The sequence below is a fragment of the Rhinoderma darwinii genome, chromosome 3, assembly GCF_050947455.1.
Source record: "Rhinoderma darwinii isolate aRhiDar2 chromosome 3, aRhiDar2.hap1, whole genome shotgun sequence".
In the NCBI taxonomy this organism is placed as follows: Eukaryota; Metazoa; Chordata; class Amphibia; order Anura; family Rhinodermatidae; genus Rhinoderma; species Rhinoderma darwinii.
The window spans coordinates 269,615,122-269,632,544 of NC_134689.1; the positions used below are offsets into that span (position 1 = coordinate 269,615,122).

The 17,423-nt window shown below is 43.1% G+C and overlaps 1 protein-coding gene across 14 annotated transcripts in view; it reads right to left on the bottom strand.

Annotated features, from left to right (window-relative positions):
* The window catches only part of TJP1 (tight junction protein 1), a 467,725-nt gene that overhangs the window by 68,945 nt on the left and 381,357 nt on the right, over nt 1-17,423 (bottom strand). For all 14 annotated transcript variants that reach the window (XM_075857911.1, XM_075857908.1, XM_075857907.1 and 11 more), the window contains one exon: nt 4,370-4,494. In XM_075857911.1, coding sequence (XP_075714026.1) covers nt 4,370-4,494 — 125 coding nt within the window. The remainder of the gene's footprint in view (nt 1-4,369; nt 4,495-17,423) is intronic.

Genomic DNA, 17,423 nt, shown 5'->3' on the forward strand with positions numbered 1-17,423 from the left:
AACACACACACACACACACACACACACTAGCAAGATCACCATCCGTGCGTATCCTGGGCTGAATGCAAATAAAAGTGCTGCCTATATTTCTTCCTAAATCTACAGATAATAAATCTTATAATATCTTGATACACAACAGATGAGAACAGCGTCACATTACAGTCAACAGAAAACAGGAACTAAAACCATAGAGCAAACCATACAAGTGAAGAAAATAGTCAAAGGATGTGGGTAGGTATATAAATCATAACAGAACAACCCCTCAAAATGAGTGTGACATTGTGGAGTAGAAAAGTGGGAAAGGTGTTTAATCACAGCAATCTACACGGACTGTCCTCTTGTTGACCATGGTTTCTTCAAGGTACTCTGGTTCCATCACTGGCCGATTGTTGCTAGAAATTGCTCCTTTCCAAGCGATTGTAAGGATAATTGGCCAGTGTATATGAAGAAAAAGGTTACCGATAAAACGATCGTTTATCCTGGATATGGATCGATGGCACCACCATAAGAGTCATTGTTATCATAGAACTTCTGATTCTGCACAATTTAAGCTCTGACAAACCACGCCAGTCTCTGACCTAGGGATGCACGATGCATCGAAACTTCGATACTGTTTCGATGCCGTGCACCCTCAAGCGGTTCAATACCGTTATTTAACGTATTTCGATACTAAGCTGTGCGGCCGCACAGCTTAACATTGTAACACATGAATGTATGAGAGCGGGGGCTGCGGCTTTGTAATACAGCCATTGCCCCGCTCCTGAGTCCTGACACATGTGCACCATCAGCATGATGTGATGCGGCCAGTGCCTGAACCACCGCTCATTAGGGTTAATTACTATTAATGTGAGGCACATTCAAAATTCATCATCACACCTCGCGCCTCACATCACAAAATGGAAGAACTTTTTTTTTTATTATTACTGTTGGTAAAGTATCGTTTTGGTATCGAAATCACAATACTACACAAAGTATCGGTATCGAAGTCCAAATTATGGTATCGTGACAACCCTACTCTGGCCGTCTTGTTTTTTTAGAATTAAACATAATGACTTGGCATCTGTGTGAGGTCATGTGATTGCGGTAGCAAATCAGTCATCTGATGCCAACAAAGCCACCATCACATGACGCAATGTCACTTGGACGTCATTACATATCATTTTTAAACAAGCAGGTTTAGGACTGACCCTGTATAATCATCGTAGACTAAGGCGGGATTCACACGACAGGGTTTCCCGGCCGGGTGCCGGCCGTTCATAAATCGTCCGGCACCCGGCTGCATTAGGAACAATAGACCCCTAATGGGGCTATTCACACGACGGATTTTTTGACGGGCCGGGAAAACCGGCCGTCAAAAAATGGGACATGCCCTATTTTCGGCCGGGTACCCGGCCCCCATAGAAGTCTATGGGGCCGGGTAATACATGGCCATCACCAGAATGTGTCCCGAGTGATGGCCGGGTCTACCGTCGCTCGCGCTCTCTCTCCTCCCCCTCACAGTGCAGAGTGCATGTGAGGAGGAGGAGGGTCTTTCTTTGCTCCCTGTAGGAGTCGCAATCGCCAATCCCCGGCCGGGGATTGGGGATTCCGCTACAGGATAAGTGAGTGACTACACTGTCCATATATGGACACAGCGATGTCACTCACTTCTGCAGCGGAATCCCCGACTCTATGGCCGGGGATGCCGCTACAGGAGAAGTGAGTGACTACACGGTCCATATATGGACATAGTGACGTCACTCACTTCTGAAGCGGAATTCTCGACCTGTGGCAGGGAATTCCTCTCCAGGAGAAGTCAGTGACTACACTGTCCGTATATGGACATTGAAGTCAGTGACTTCTCCTGGAAGGGGGGGCAGGGTGGCATCACCTGCAGGGGGCTGGGTGGCATTACCAACAGGGGGCTGGGTGGCATTATCTACAAAGGGCTGTGTGTGGCAACAAATTTAAATGAAATTCATTTTAAAACGGACAGGGAAAAAAACGGATGCAAATCGGGTCCAAATCGGCCGGTAAAAAACGGCAACACGGCCCGGAACGGAATCGGATGCAAAACCGGCCGGGAAAACCGGCCAAAATCGGCCGATTTTCCCGGCCCACACTCGGACCCTGTCGTGTGAATGAGGCTTAAGGCCTCATGCACACTTCAGTTTTTTTCCTTCAGGGTGCTATCCGTTTTTGTCACTGATAGCACCCTGAACCCATTCATTTCAATGAGGCCATGCACACTTCAGTTTTTTTTGATGGTCCGTTTCTCCTTTCCGATCCAAAGTAGAGCATGTCCTACTTTGGTCCGGGATTCCGTGACCGTGAGGCCCATGCAAGTCAATGGGGCCGTCAAAAAAACTGAAGGCACACGGAAGGCATCCGTGTGCCATCCGTGTGTGACGGAGCCGTTGCCTAGCAACCGCCGGGCGGGCAGAAAAATATTAGAAAAATATTACACTAATCGGCAGCCACTTGTCTCTATCAATAACTGATAGAGAAAAGAGGCTGCTGATTAAAAATAAAATAAAAAGCATTTCATACGTACCCGGTCGTTATCTTGGTGACGAGTCCCTCTTCTTCCTCCAGTCCAGCCTACTTTTGTGACGCGGCAGCCTGTGATTGGCTGCAGAGGCCGCGGCAGCCTGTGATTGGCTGCAGCGGCGACATGGATTGAACGTCATCGCTGGAGGCCGGACAGGAGGAATGTAAGTATGAACTTATTTTTTTATCGATTACATTAAAATTTTATTTTCTGCGCGACGAGCATGGCACTGTCCAGGGTGCTGAAAGAGTTACCGCCGATCAGTGCAGCCCATTAACTCTTTCAACACCCTGGACACTACCATGCTCGGCGCACGGAAACGGAAACACTGAGTGCACACGGCCGCTAAAACGGGTTCACGGACCCGTCAAAAGCGGCCGTGAAAACGGTGACGTAAGTGTGCACGAGGCCTAAGGTAAATATATTCCAAGTTAAGCACTTTTAACCCTAATTTAACATTCTAAAAAAAGATTTGGCCAATTTTAGGGCATTAAGGCTTCGTTCACACCTACGTTGTAACATTCTGTTCTGCTCCGTCAGAGGAGCAGAACAAGGGAATAACGGAAGCAACGGTTCTGTTGAACAACGGACAAATCAGGCGGCCGTGCGAACCCATTGACTTTAATAGATTCCTTCGGCGTGTCCATGTTTTTTCCGGACACATTATCGCAGCATGCTGCACTATTGACTTGGGTAATCCCTGCCGGTTCTGCGACGGAGGCCCCAAAGGAACCTTCAACGCAGATATGAACGAAGCCTAAAACACACTTTAAAATGAGTATCTCCATCTCAGCAATCCAAGTTAATTTGTTAGATAATGCTAATTTATTATTTCTTTGATCCTACTTCACTCTGTGTCCCCATTGTCACCTATGGTTACTTCGGCACGGTCTTACAAGTAGAGCATTGAGAGTATGGCCAGGATATTGGGACCGCCTATGCTAGAGCTCCCTGCCCAGACATCTACCGACAGCTCTATATAGAAGTCTATTGGACGGCTACTGGCAATCCGCAGTAGCCCTGGAACGGTCTTTGCTGCTGCACTCAGCATCGGCAGCGCGCACGATAAAGTACGGAGGGCTGTGAAGTGTTCACAGCACCTTTTGCGTGACATGTGATCCAGAGGGACGAATACCACCCACTAATCATCTAGAGCATGGGAGCATGAAGTCGGCCAAAGAAGAGAAGAATAGATGAATTCCAGGAAGGAAATTTGATCAGTCTATCAGTTGTTTTAATGTTTATCAGGGATTTGAGCTGGTCAAAAAAAAACAAAACATAAAAAAGAGCACAGCTGGGAATAACCCTTTAATATTCAACTAGAAAGCGGAGAGGAAGAGTGGAGCATCAGAAAAAATGTTGGAATGTGTTGCGTTCTTAAATACATACAGCACATTAACAAATCAATGACTATTTTATTACAGAGTTCAATTATGCACGGCCATTTCATTACAGAAGAGACCCCTTTTCAGTTGGCAAGTCAAACCATTCATCAACTGTGCTCTCTGCTTGTCAAAATAAAGGATTGATACGTAGAGGAAAAAAACACTGTAAAAAACACGCAGCCTCTAACAGACAAGAGACTGGATAAATCTTGAAAGTTGTGTGTGATAAAGAAACAGACAAAGTGAAGTGTATAAAATTTGTGATCTTTTGTGGCCTACTACTAATCAAATTGTGGAAAAAAGTTACAGAACACGTACAGCCTAATGTAAATTAAAGAAATTAACTTAAAAATACAAGAAATTCTCTCTGTGAATAAAGGAGCAAGTTAGGTAAATTATGGATGGTATTAAACTACTTTAAACTACTTGCCAACAGCACTATCTGAACACTTACTGCAGCAGGCCTTCCGCAGGGCCTCCTTTGAGAACATCGGAGATGACAATTGAGGTTTCTCCACTCTGGAAATGGGGGTTATCTCTGCCTCCAGATATTGCGATCCCAAATCCAAATCCTGGAGCCTAGAGAAGAATATTTATAGACTGTTAGAATTTACATACAATATACAGTTCTACATTTAGCCTAAATAAAACATGAATACATAATTCCGGTATGGACACAATACTGTAGGCTTTAGGAAGTATTGCCGATCGGAGCCACAGCGATTGGTTTAAAGATCCAGTCAATCAGCATGGACATTTCTCTGGTAAAACACCTGTTCTACTGAATAGTGCCGATTGGTTGTCTAGTAGCACCTCTCTACAGTACGGTACAGCTTGCTCTGTACTGCTCTTCTCATGTGCCAGATAAGCTGCTTTTATTTTTTTGATACATGCTGTGTAGTGTATACGACTCTGAAAAACTTCTGTCCTCACCATAGAAAGTGATTTACAGCTTTCAGCAGCTTTTTCTGACTATTATATGTTAGAACTTGTTCTGTAATAGAGATCTGATTATTTTACTTTTAAAGGATTGTACAGGATTAGAAAAACATGTCTGTTTTAATTTCCCAGAAAACAGACCCACATCTCTCTATGGTGTCTGGTATTGCAGCTCAACTCCACTAAAGTGAATTGAGCGGAGATGCAATACCTACCGCACACAGCCCATCACAAAATACAGGCAGGATACACAGTATAATGCAAAATAGAACATCTTTATTAGATACAAGATAAAATGCGACAAATCCATGATGCAAGGATCCCCACACAAATAGAAAGACCCCCAGACGAAGCAGGTGACAAAACACGTGTTGGGGGATCAGGCTCCCCCTCTTTTGCGCTGTATACTTTCCTCCTTTTTGTGCTGGTCTAGTTGTTTTCCCTAGCTTGACACTTGTCAGTATAAGGCTGCTGCATTGATTGTTCAGGCACTTGCACTTTGCTGTATTTACCCATGCATTTTTTTCCATAGGTTTTTAGTATTTATGTGTGGGGCTCCTTGTATCATGGGTTTGTCGTTCCATCTCATAGTCTGTATTTTATCTTGTATCTAAAATAGATGTTATATTTAGCATTATACTGCTGATCCTGCCTGTATTTTGGGATAGGAGTTTTTGATTTGCTATTCAGATGGGATAAATTAGGTGGTTTTTAAGTCCTCTTTTTTGTAAGATAGCAGCCATGTTTTTCAATCCTGTTCAGCATAATTAATCTTACTTTGAGTCAACATTTAGCGGCTGTAGAACAAATTTCTAGCTTTCCACAGAGTTATGGCCTTAAAGAGGCTCTGTCACCAGATTCTCATATCCCTATCTCCTATTGCATGTGATCGGCGCTGCAATGTAGATAACAGTAACGTTTTTGTTTGTTTTTTTAAAAACGTTCATTTTTGGCCGTTATGAGCTATTTTATATATATGCAAATGAGCTTTGAAATGGACAACTGGGCGTGTTTTTTTTCGTATGTCCAAATGGGCGTGTACTGTGTTTTTAACTGGGCGTGTTTACTTGTTTTACTAGCTGGGCGTTGTGAATAGAAGTGTATGATGCTGACGAATCAGTGACCAATCAGCATCATGCACTCCTCTCCATTCATTTACACAGCACATAGTGTTCTTACTAGAACGATGTGCAGCCACATACACAAGTGTCCTGATAATGAATACACATGACCTCCAGCCTGAACGTCATGTGTATTCGGAATCCTGACACTTCTGAATCTTTTCTGTGAGATTCCAGCAAGCCACGCATAATCTCCCGAGATTACGAGGTAAACGAGATTTCGTTTCCCTTGCTGGAAATCTCACAGAAAAGATTCAGAAGAGTCAGGAATCTGAGTACACATGACGTCCAGGCTGGAGATCATGTGTATTCATTATCAGGACACTTGTGTATGTGGCTGCACATCGTTCTAGTAAGAACACTATGTGCTGTGTAACTGAATGGAGAGGAGTGTATGACACTGACTGGTCACTGATTCGTCAGCATCATACACGTCTATTCACAACGCCCAGCTAGTAAAACAAGTAAACACGCCCAGTTAAAAACACAATACACGCCCAGTTGGACATACGAAAAAAAACACGCCCAGTTATCCATTTCAAACCTAATTTGCATATATATAAAATAGCTCATAACTTGGCCAAAAATGAACGTTTTTTAAAAAAAAACAAAAACGTTACTGTTATCTACATTGCAGCGCCGATCACATGCAATAGGAGATATTGATTTGAGAATCTGGTGACAGAGCCTCTTTAAAGGCTCATCCACACGCTGCGGAATTGGCGAGTATTTTCCAGCCGGAATTTCGGATGGAAAAAACGTAGCAGAATACAGTAGCAGCATAGTGGATGAGATTTGTGTTTTTCACCAGAATTGCTGCAGAAATTTTCTGCAGCAATTCCGTTGTGTGTGGAAAAGCTCTAAAAGTCCAATTTCACTGAAAATTCAGGTGTGACTGCAACTAGCCCCAACATCTCACGGCCCTGAAGTAACACTCAAAGGGATTCGGGATGTTCACTTCTGTGGTCATCTTTTGTGGTAACTCTACATTTTGGGTCAGTTCACAGGTTGCGTAAATACTGCGGATTTTCCACAATGGAATTCGTTGCGGAAAATCCGCAGAAAATACAGTAGAAGCAAAGTGGATGAGATCGAACAAATCTCATTCACACGCTGGGTAAATACTCAGTGCAAGGTAAAACCTGCAACAAATAGCAGTTGTTGCGTTATTTTGCGGCGGGTTTGCAGCAATTCCGTCGCAAAAAAACTAAACAAAAAAAAAAACGTATACTTACCCAGGAGTCCGCGTTTCTTCCTCCTGGCCGGCCAATCACAGGCTGCAACGGCGGTCACATGGGATAAAACGTCATCCGAATAGGTCGGCCTGGATGACTTCATCCCATGTGACTACCGCTGCAGCGGTCTCCCGGGAAGAAATATCATGCTAGTAGGCCAGCTAAGTGCTGCAGTTTTCCGCAGAGGACATCCCGGGCGAAAAACTGCACCACAGTTTGGTGCAGTTTTTCATCCGGAATTCCTAGCGGCCCAAAGGGCGAATACGCTGCATGGTTTAACGCAGCATATCCGCCCCACGTAAACTCAGCCTTAAAGATACTATTACAGCAAAAGCACAAGCTATGGTTAGAATATATGATAATTGGGCGGCCGTTCACTGGAACCATTACATTCCGGTAGATCAGATATTCCATTGTTGCAACTCTGAGGCTGGGCTAAAGGGGAAGGAGATGGCCAGCGTTTCTACTGTGGATACGTGCTTCAGTCTGCATAGGCATTTCAGCTCCAATCTAGCACAGACACATCGCCAGCTTCTTCTACTTTTGCCTGGCTTCACTGTATCAACGGGGACACACGGGACCTCTGTTCTTTTATTTGATGGTATGGGGGAAGAGAACCTTATCTCCCAGGGGGACTAAGGATCGAGTATGTTGAAATCCATTATTCCTGATCATTCTCGGCCCCAACAGCAGATGACGGGTGACTGTTGGGCTTAAACACATGACATTGTCGACCGATCCTGACCACATTTATCTAATGGCTTGATGGTGTCATTTTTGATAAATTTAATTTGTAGCTGTAGTCATTCAGTCCAAAGCTGCTTTCAAATTATATATTTACTTTGAATGGCATTTCATACGCCAGTCTTAAAGGGAATGTGTCGCGAATGAAACCTTTTTGTGTCGTTACTTATTTCTATTATATTTTTTTACGTTTTTTGCAGTATTTTTTTTTTCTTCCATATGGTGGAAAGTATCAAAAATTAAATAATCATTTGACATGTTTTCCTATGTTGGCCACAAGAGGGAGCACTTCCCAGAATTACAGCAAGGTGAATAAGCAAAGCAACCTGACTCACAGCTGCCGTAAATGTGGGAGGGAATCTCACCCCCCTCCCCTCCTACAAGCCAGGAAAAGGTGTCTTCAAATTGCTAAGCCATGTCCGGCAGCCATTTTGGGTGTGATTCTGCAGCTGGCAGAAGTTATAGGACACACCAAAAGGCTAAGGGTATGTTCACACGCTTACTAAACAAAGGGAAACCAGATCCTGATTTTCTGCCATTTTTTAATCAAACTCGCGGTTTTTTTTGCGGACGTTATTGGAGCTGTTTTTCTATAAAGTCAATGAAAAACGGCTCCAAAGACGTCCCAACAAGTGACGTGCATTTCGTTTTGGCGGCCGTCTTTACGTGCCGTTTTTGGAAAACGACCACGTAAAAAACGCCCTGTCGGAACAGAAAGCCGTATTTCCCATTGAAACCAATGGGCAGATGCTTGTAGGCGTTCTGCTTCCGATTTTTCAGCTGAAAACATTGCGTGTGAACACACCCTTAGAATGATGAAAGTGAAGTGAATGACTTTTCAGTTGACAGGTTCACACGGCGTGTATTTGACACGTGTTTTTTTTTGCACATTTTACGTGCAAAAAACCACATTTAAAGTATCAGCGGCGCCAGTGCACACTCCGCTCTGCCACACACACAAACACACACACACGGGAAAAGTCTTAAAGGGGTCGTCCAGGAAAACATGGTGCCGCACCAGTCCCCAGGTCGTGTGTGGTATTACAGCTCTGTCCTATTCACTTCAATGGGGGTGAACTGCAATAACAGACACAACCTAAGGGCAGGTGCGGCACTGTGCCTCCAATCCGGACACCCCTTCTGTCCTGAGATGACTCGACGGGGGAGGCGGGTGTCAGAGCCATCACTGCAGACAGAACCACACAACTACGGCATGAGGGCAGGGCTTGTCCTGAGTGCACTGTCTCTTGTTATGGACAGATTTATAGTCACATGAACCCCATCTGCAACAGAACCGATAACCTAGGTCCGATCACATGACCGAGGGGGGATCACCAAAAACCCTGTGCACCCTCAGACCGTCCATCCAGCTCTTTCTTGGTTATATCTGCTTCTGGGAAAGCTGGGTGACCACCATTACCTCTCCTACTGGAGTGTGTTTGGGGATGTGACTAATGAACCTCTCACACTCCAGTAGGAGGGGTAATGGTGGTCACCCAGCTTTCCCAGACCCCTGAACGGTAAATCTCTAGTTGTACGGAGACTGTTTGGGAATGTGACTAATGAACCTCTCAGTCTCAGCACAACTAGAGAGATTTATCGTTCAGGGGTCTGGGAAAGCTGGGTACCACACTAACAGCGGGCATATTGTTTATCACCCAGCTTTCCCAGGACAGTTACATCATGTGTCTTTTATACAGAGTCTCCTGCACGACTACGGGGAGGGGGACCCGTCGGGGGTCACGAGAGCGGGGTCTGTGAGAGAGAGAGGGACAGACAGAGACACACACCTTACCCGCAGTGCAGCTGGTCTTCATAATGGCGCCTGCTATCTCCCTGCAAACAGCTGCTCTGCCGTGTGACTCTGACCTGCGTCTGTGCAGTACAGAGCCAGATAGCAGAGGCAATGGACGGGAGCCGTTAATTGACTCCTATGCATTGTAGCTGCCGTATTCCATCTCTGTATGTGTCGTTAATCGACAGAGATGAAAAAAAATATGGCAGCCCCCATAGAGAAGTAAAAGAAAGAAGAAAATAAAAAGTACAACACAAATAAATAAAATTTATTTTAATGACATACTAAAAGCAATATTATATAAAAAAAAAAAATAATTCATGACACCTTCCCTTTAAGATTGCTGGAATTAGATGTGCCCAATTTATTAAGAGGCGCATGCAAAAAAAACCTGAGGATTTTTTTTTTACATTTTTTTAAATGTTACTTTTTTACGCCAGAAAACTGGCATGGGGTGCTTAATAAAATTTCCCACAAAAGTTTTTAAGCCAGTATTTGTGTGTATATTACTGAATGAACGATGCGATTCTGTGACTTTAAAAAGATGCTAAACTTAAAAAGGCCTTGTGTACTTGAATCGGTTATTTATTTTTATACTTGTTTTTGTTGTTACCTTATTGACTTATAAAGGGGTTTGTTAGATTTCCATTTTTTCTTTTTACTGCATCCAATACCGCAGCATGCTACACTATTCTCACCAACAAAGCTGTGGAAATCTGGAAAAATAACACTAGTGTGAACAGAACCTTAATTAACCCCATCCCAACATTTGTCATATGGATAAGTCATAGAAAGCTAGTGCTTCCCGCATTTTGCCGTATCCATATGACAAATGGAGGACACCGGCTCAGAAGCTGTCGGTGCCACCATCGCCGGATGTCAGCGGTATCTTACAGCGGACATCCGGCTGTAATGGCGGGGACCGAAAATAGCTTAGATACCCATTAACCCCTTAAATGCAGCGTTTAAACGTGATCGCTGCATTTAAGCTGTTTGCAGCTTATCGGAACCGCAGCAATGAAATTGCTGGGGTTCCGGTGGCTGCAAGGCCTAATACCGGCCTCCCGATCTGCCTAGCATGGAAGCCTTCCAGAACCTGCCCGGTGGCGGAGCATAAAAGGCTTCCGTAGCCGACGGCAAGATGGCGCCGGCTCAGGAGCTGAGCCAGCGTAATCAGCGGTGGATGTCAGCTGTATGTTACAGCTGACATCCACCTGTAACGGCAGGGAACGAGAGGTAGAGCCGATCCCTGCCATTAACCCCTCAGATGCAGCGATCGCTGAATCTTAGAGGTTGCTGTTGCTATGGCAATAGCAAACCTAACAATGGCCTCTTGCTCTGCCATTACGGAAGCCGATAAGGCCCCGCCGGGAGGCGAAGCATAATCGGCTTGCGGTCAGTGAATGACTGACAGATCTAATACACTGCACTACATAGGTAGTGCAATGTATTAGAAAAAAAAAAAGTTGGACCTTCAAGTCCCCTATTAAGACGTGTAAAAAAAAAAAAAAAAAAGTTTTAAAACATAATAAAAGTTTCAAGTAATAAAATAAATCACAAATCGCCCTGTTCGCTTATCAAGTAATTTATTATTTAAAAATAAAAAAAAATACGTATTTCGTATCGCCGCGTCCTTAATGGCCTGAACTATAAAATATAATGTTATTTATTCCACGAGGTGAACAGCATAAAGAAAAAAAACGTAAAAAACGATACCAGAATTTCAATTTCTATCGAGGCCGTTTTTCAAAATGTCACTTCAGCCGTTTTTCATAGATTCTATAGAAAAACCGCTCCAAAAACGGCCGTAAAAACCGCGAGTGGCTTAAAAAACGTCTGAAAATCAGGAGCTGTTTTCCCTTGAAAACAGCTCCGTATTTTCAGACGTTTTTTTAGTAAGCGTGTGAACATACCGAGTGTTCTGTGTCCACCAGATCGGAAGAATCTCTTACCAATTCGTTCTCCTTTCTGACTCGATAAGGTGGTCTGTCCCCAGTTGGTAATGCCCTCTATGACGTCCTCTAATAAGACACGTGGAAAGGAGTAGTCTTTGCAAAACAACCCCTTTAGGCCTTATTTACACAAGCGTGGCACATTTTGGATGTGAAAAACTGCAGTTTTTCACGTCCAAGGTGCATCCGTGCTCAGCGCTGCGGGACGCAGTGTCTCGCATCCCCCATAGAGGAGTCTATGGAGGGATGCGTGACACGTGAAAAAATAGGACATGTCCCATTTTCTCACAGACCCTTCACACGGTACGTTGAAAACAATGGTTGTTTCAACGGCCGCCACACGAGCATGTTAAATGTCCGTGTAAATGAGGCCTTAAAGGGATTATCCGGGATATTAAATTTTTTCTTAGGGGCTGGAAATGAAATAAGCCAAAAAAGCAACACTTAACTATCCTTGCACTCCGGCAGCACTCCGGTGGATGTTTTTGGCTCAATTTCCTGCCCCTAATAAAAAAATGTCACAGGCCGATTATCCCATTATTTTGACTGTAGTGAGACACCTCCTGAACAAAAAAATGAAAAATTGTAGTTCACTTATTAAACTAACACGTTTGTCTTACGTGCCGGGAGCTTTGCATAGGCACTTCATTCACTTGACAGAGGCCACAAAAAAGTGGCCTCTGTCTGGCTGGCAAACCTCTTTTTCCTGCTGTATGGAACAGTGCAGTGTGCTATTTTAGTGCTAAAAGTAGGCTGATACAATTTGCGGAAATTAATTAAAAAATTGAAACATTTTTCCCTATTTTTAACTGCAATATGTCACATATGTACATACATACTGTACAATTTTTTTTAATTAAATATATATATTTCCATCTCTTTATTTTGGCAGCACTTTTGAAAAAATAAATTAAATTTTCAGCAATTTAGAGGATTTACAAATTGAATAATAATTTTATAAATTTTGAAGTACCTTTTGTTTTCCTTCACTAAGCCAGGTTTTCAGAGGCTCATAGGTCTCAGAGTGATGGAAACACCCACAAATGACCCCATTTAGAAAACTAGACCCCTTAAGGTATTTATCTAAGTGTTTTGACCCCAGTTTTTTTCTAAATTGAATGCAGGTCAGGTGAAAAAAAAAAGATTTAACGTTTTTCATAAAAGTATCAGTTTGAAGACCGATTTCTTTGTAAAGCGAACATGAAAATGAAGAAACACACCCCAAAATCTATCACCCTGTTTCTCCTGTTTTCAAAAATACCCATATTGTGGCCCTAATGCGTTGTTTGGACGCACGGCAGGGCCCCAAAGGAAAGGAGGACCCGGAGGCTTTCAGGATATTTTGCTTGAAAAGGTTTTAGGCCCCGCTGTACATTTGGAGAAGCTTTGAGCTGCCAGAACGATAGAAACTCCCCAAACTAGACCCCTTAAGGTATGTAGTGAGTATTTTGACTACACAGGTTTTTCACTAAATATATTGGAATTAATCTGTAAAAATTAAAATCTACTTTTTTCTGAAACATAGAAGATTTTAATATTTACAAGGAATAACGAAGAAAATGCACCCCAATATTTGTAAAGCAATGTCTCCCGATTACAACAATACCCCATATGTGGTAATAAACTGCTGTTTGGACCCACCGCATGGCTCAGAAGGGAAGGAGCGCCATTTGGATTTCTGATTTTGCTGGAATGGTTTTTGGGGCAATGTCGCATTTGCAAACGCCCTACAGGGACTAAAACAGTGGAAACACCCCAAAAGTTACCACATTTTGGAAACTACACAGCTCAAGGAATTTATCTAGGGATATAGTTAGCATTTTGACCACACAGGTTTTTCGCTAAATATATTGGAATTAGTCTGTAAGAATTAAAATCTACTTTTTATTCTGAAACATAGAAATTTTTAATATTTACAAGGAATAACGAAGAAAATGCACCCCAACATTTGTAAAGCAACGTCTCCCGATTACGACAATACCCCATATGTGGTAATAAACTGCTATTTGGACCCACAGCAGGGCTCAGAAGGGAAGGAGCGCCATTTGGATTTCCGATTCTGCTGGAATGGTTTTCGGGGCAATGTCGCATTTGCAATGCACTGGAGGGACCAAAACAGTGGAAACCCACCAAAAGTGACCCAATTTTGGAAAAACCTTCAAGGAATTTTTCTAGGGGTATAGTGAGCATTTAGACCCCATGGGTCTTTTGCAGAGTTTATTAGAATTAGGGCACGAAAATTAATATCAAAATTTTTTCCACTAAAATTTTGAATTTTCTCATTTTCACAAGGGATAAAGGAGGAAAAAACGAACCATTTTTTATAAAGCAATTTCTCCAGAGTACGGAAATACCCCATATGTGGTCATACGTTTTTTCATTAGAAATGAATTAACCCTTTCAGGAGTGATCCATTTTTTGCTTTCTTATTTTAGATTTTCACTCCCCGCATACCAAGAGCCATAACTTTTTTATTTTTCCATCAATAGAGTGGTGTGAGGGCTTATTTTTTGCGGGAGGAGCTGTAGTTTTTATTGGTACAATTTTTGGTACATAAAAAGTGATCAAAAAAAGTTGTATTATAAAATTTCAATTATTAATTTTTTTTAAGGTGTTCACCATGCAAATTATATAATGCTATGTAGCGCTACCAATTTTGTTCATATTTTTTACATTACTTTAGAAGAAAAATGGGAAAAGGTAGGTTTTTGTTTTGACTTTATAAAAAAAAAAAAATCCTCACTACTAATAACTTTAATTCTTCTACACATTTTATTAATCCCCTTAGGGGACTTGATCCAGCGATCATTGGATCGCTGGTACAATACACTGCAATACTAATGTATTGCAGTATATTGTTATTCTTACAGGCTTCTGTAATAGAGCAAATCGCTGTACCTGTCCGTTAGTCCCGGGTGTCAGCTGTAATACACAGATGACACCCGCAGCGTATGGAGCGGGCTCAGCACGTGAGCCGGCTCCATACATTAACCACCGCACCATGACGGGCAATTAAGTCATAGTGCGCAAAGGGGTTAGTGCAAAGCGGATGGTTCAAAGTGAAAATTGCAATTTTCCACTGATATGCCATTTTAGTGCATAATATGTTGTGCCCAGTTTGTGCCACAGAAGACAAATACCTCATAAAACGTTAAGCGGTTTCTCTCGGGTATGGCGATGCCATATTTGTGGGCGCAAACTGCTGCTTGGGCACGCTGCAGGGCTCAGAAGGGAGGGAGCGCCATTTTGCTTTTGGAGCGCAGATTTTGCTTGGTAGTAGCTCTGTTTGGGGTTTTGCTGCTATTTCAGTTTATAAAGTGGTGGCATATGTAATCTGTGCGGAGAACATCAGGACATAATAAGAGGGTATAATAATTCCGTAAATAAATAATAATTCATAGATGTGTGGCCGATGTCGCACTGATAAATGGCACCCAATCTTATCGGCTTTTGGAACACTCTGCACATTTTGCATCGCCATATTCTGAAAGACAGAACTTTTTTATTTTTTCACCACCGGAGCCGTGTGAGAGCTTATTTGTTGCGGGACAATCTTGTAGTTTTCATTGGTACCATTTTGGGGTTTTTTGATCACTTTTTATTCCATTTTTCGGCAAGCAAGGTGGCCAAAAACCAGAAATTGTGACAATTTAGCTGGAATAGTTTTTGGGTGCCATGTCGAATTTGCAAAGCCCCCGAGGGACCAAAACAGTGGAAGCCCCACAAAAGTAACTCCATTTGGGAAACTATACCACTTAAGGAATCTATCTAGGGGTATAGTGAGCATTTAGACCCCACACGTCTTTAGTAGAATTTATTAGAATTAGGCCTCATGCACACGACCGTATTTTTTCCCACCCGTAAATACGGGTTCGGTGTCACACGTATTCCACAAGTATTTACGAACCCGTGCCCGTAAATATGGGTCCGGTGTCACACGTATTCCACCCGTATTTACGAGCACGTTTTTGGCGGCAAAATAGCACTGCACTAATTGGCAGCCCCTTCTCTCTATCAGTGCAGGATAGAGAGAAGGGACAGCCTTTTCTGTAATAAAAGTTAAAGAAATTCATACTTACCCGGCCGTTGTCTTGGTGACGCGTCCCTCTCTTCACATCCAGCCCGACATCCCTGGATGACGCGGCAGTCCATGTGACCGCTGCAGCCTGTGATTGACCTGTGATTGGCTGCAGCGGTCACATGGCCTGAAACGTCATCCAGGACGTCGGCCCAGATGTCGAGAGGGACGCGTCACCAAGGCAACGGGCGGGAGACCGGACTGGAGGAAGTTGTCGGTAAGTATGAACGTCTTTTATTTTTATTTTTTACAGGTTTAATATTATACTGATCGGTAGTCACTGTCCAGGGTGCTGAAAGAGTTACTGCCGATCAGTTAACTCTTTCAGCTCCCTGGACAGTGACTATTTACGGACGTCGCTTAGCAACGCTGCCGTAATGACGGGTGCACACATGTAGCCACCCGTCATTACGAGAGCTCCATAGACTTCTATGGACTGTCCGTGCCGTTATTACGGCCTGAAATAGGACATGTTCTATCTTTTTCAACGGCACGGGCACCTTCCCGTGAGAAAACGGGAAGGCACCCGTCGCCAATAGAAGTCTATGAGCCCGTTATTACGGGTCGTAATTACGACCCGTAATAACGGGCGTTTTTACGGTCGTGTGCATGAGGCCTTAGGCCGTGAAAATTACCATCCACATTATTTCCACTAAAATGTTGCATTTTTTAAATTTCACAAAGGATAAAGGAGGAAAAAGCACCACAACATCTGTAAAGCAATTTCTCCCGAGTACGGCTATACCCCACATGTAGTCCTAAACGTTTTTACATTTGAAAGCAATTAACCCTTTCCGAACTGATCCATGTTTTGCTTTTTCTTTTTCGTTTTTCCTCCCCGCTTTCCCAGAGCCATAACTTTTTTTATTTTTCCATCAATAGAGCGGTGTGAGGGCTTATTTTTTGCGGGACGAGCTGTAGTTTTTATTGGTACCATTTTTTGGTACATACAACTTTGAGCACTTTTTATGATATTTTTTGGTAGAGCCAAGGTGACCAAATAACAGTGATTGCCGTTTAAAATTCTTTATTTTTCACGTGCGAGTTAAATAATGGTATATTGTAATACTTTGGACTTTAAATATTTAATTGTTTCCACCCTAGGGGACTTGAACCAGCAATCGTTAGATCACTGGTAGAATACACTGCAATGTAATGTATTGCGGTATATTGTGATTTTTACAGGCTCCTGTAACAGCGCGATCGCTGTTTCTGTCTTAGTCCCGGGTGTCAGCTGTAATACACAGCTGACACCCGCAGTGTATGGCGTGGGCTCAGCGCGTGAGCCCGCACCATACACCACCCCCCACACCACGACAGGCTATTAAGTCGTGGTGCAGAGTAAAAATTAAAATTTTCCACTGATGTGCCATTTTAGTGCACTATATGTTGTGCCCAGTTTGTGCCACAAATACCTCAAAATATTAACCGGGTTCTCCCGAGTATGGTGATGCCAAATCGGTGGATGTAAACTGCTGTTTGGGCACGCAGTAGAGCTCAGAAGGGAGGGAGCGGCATTTGGCTTTAGGGAGCGCAGATTTTGCTTGGTAGTAGCTCTGTTTGGCGTTTTGCTTGTATTTCAGTTTATAATGTGGGGGCACATGTAGGCTGGGCAGAGTACATCAGGGGCATAATAAGAGGCTA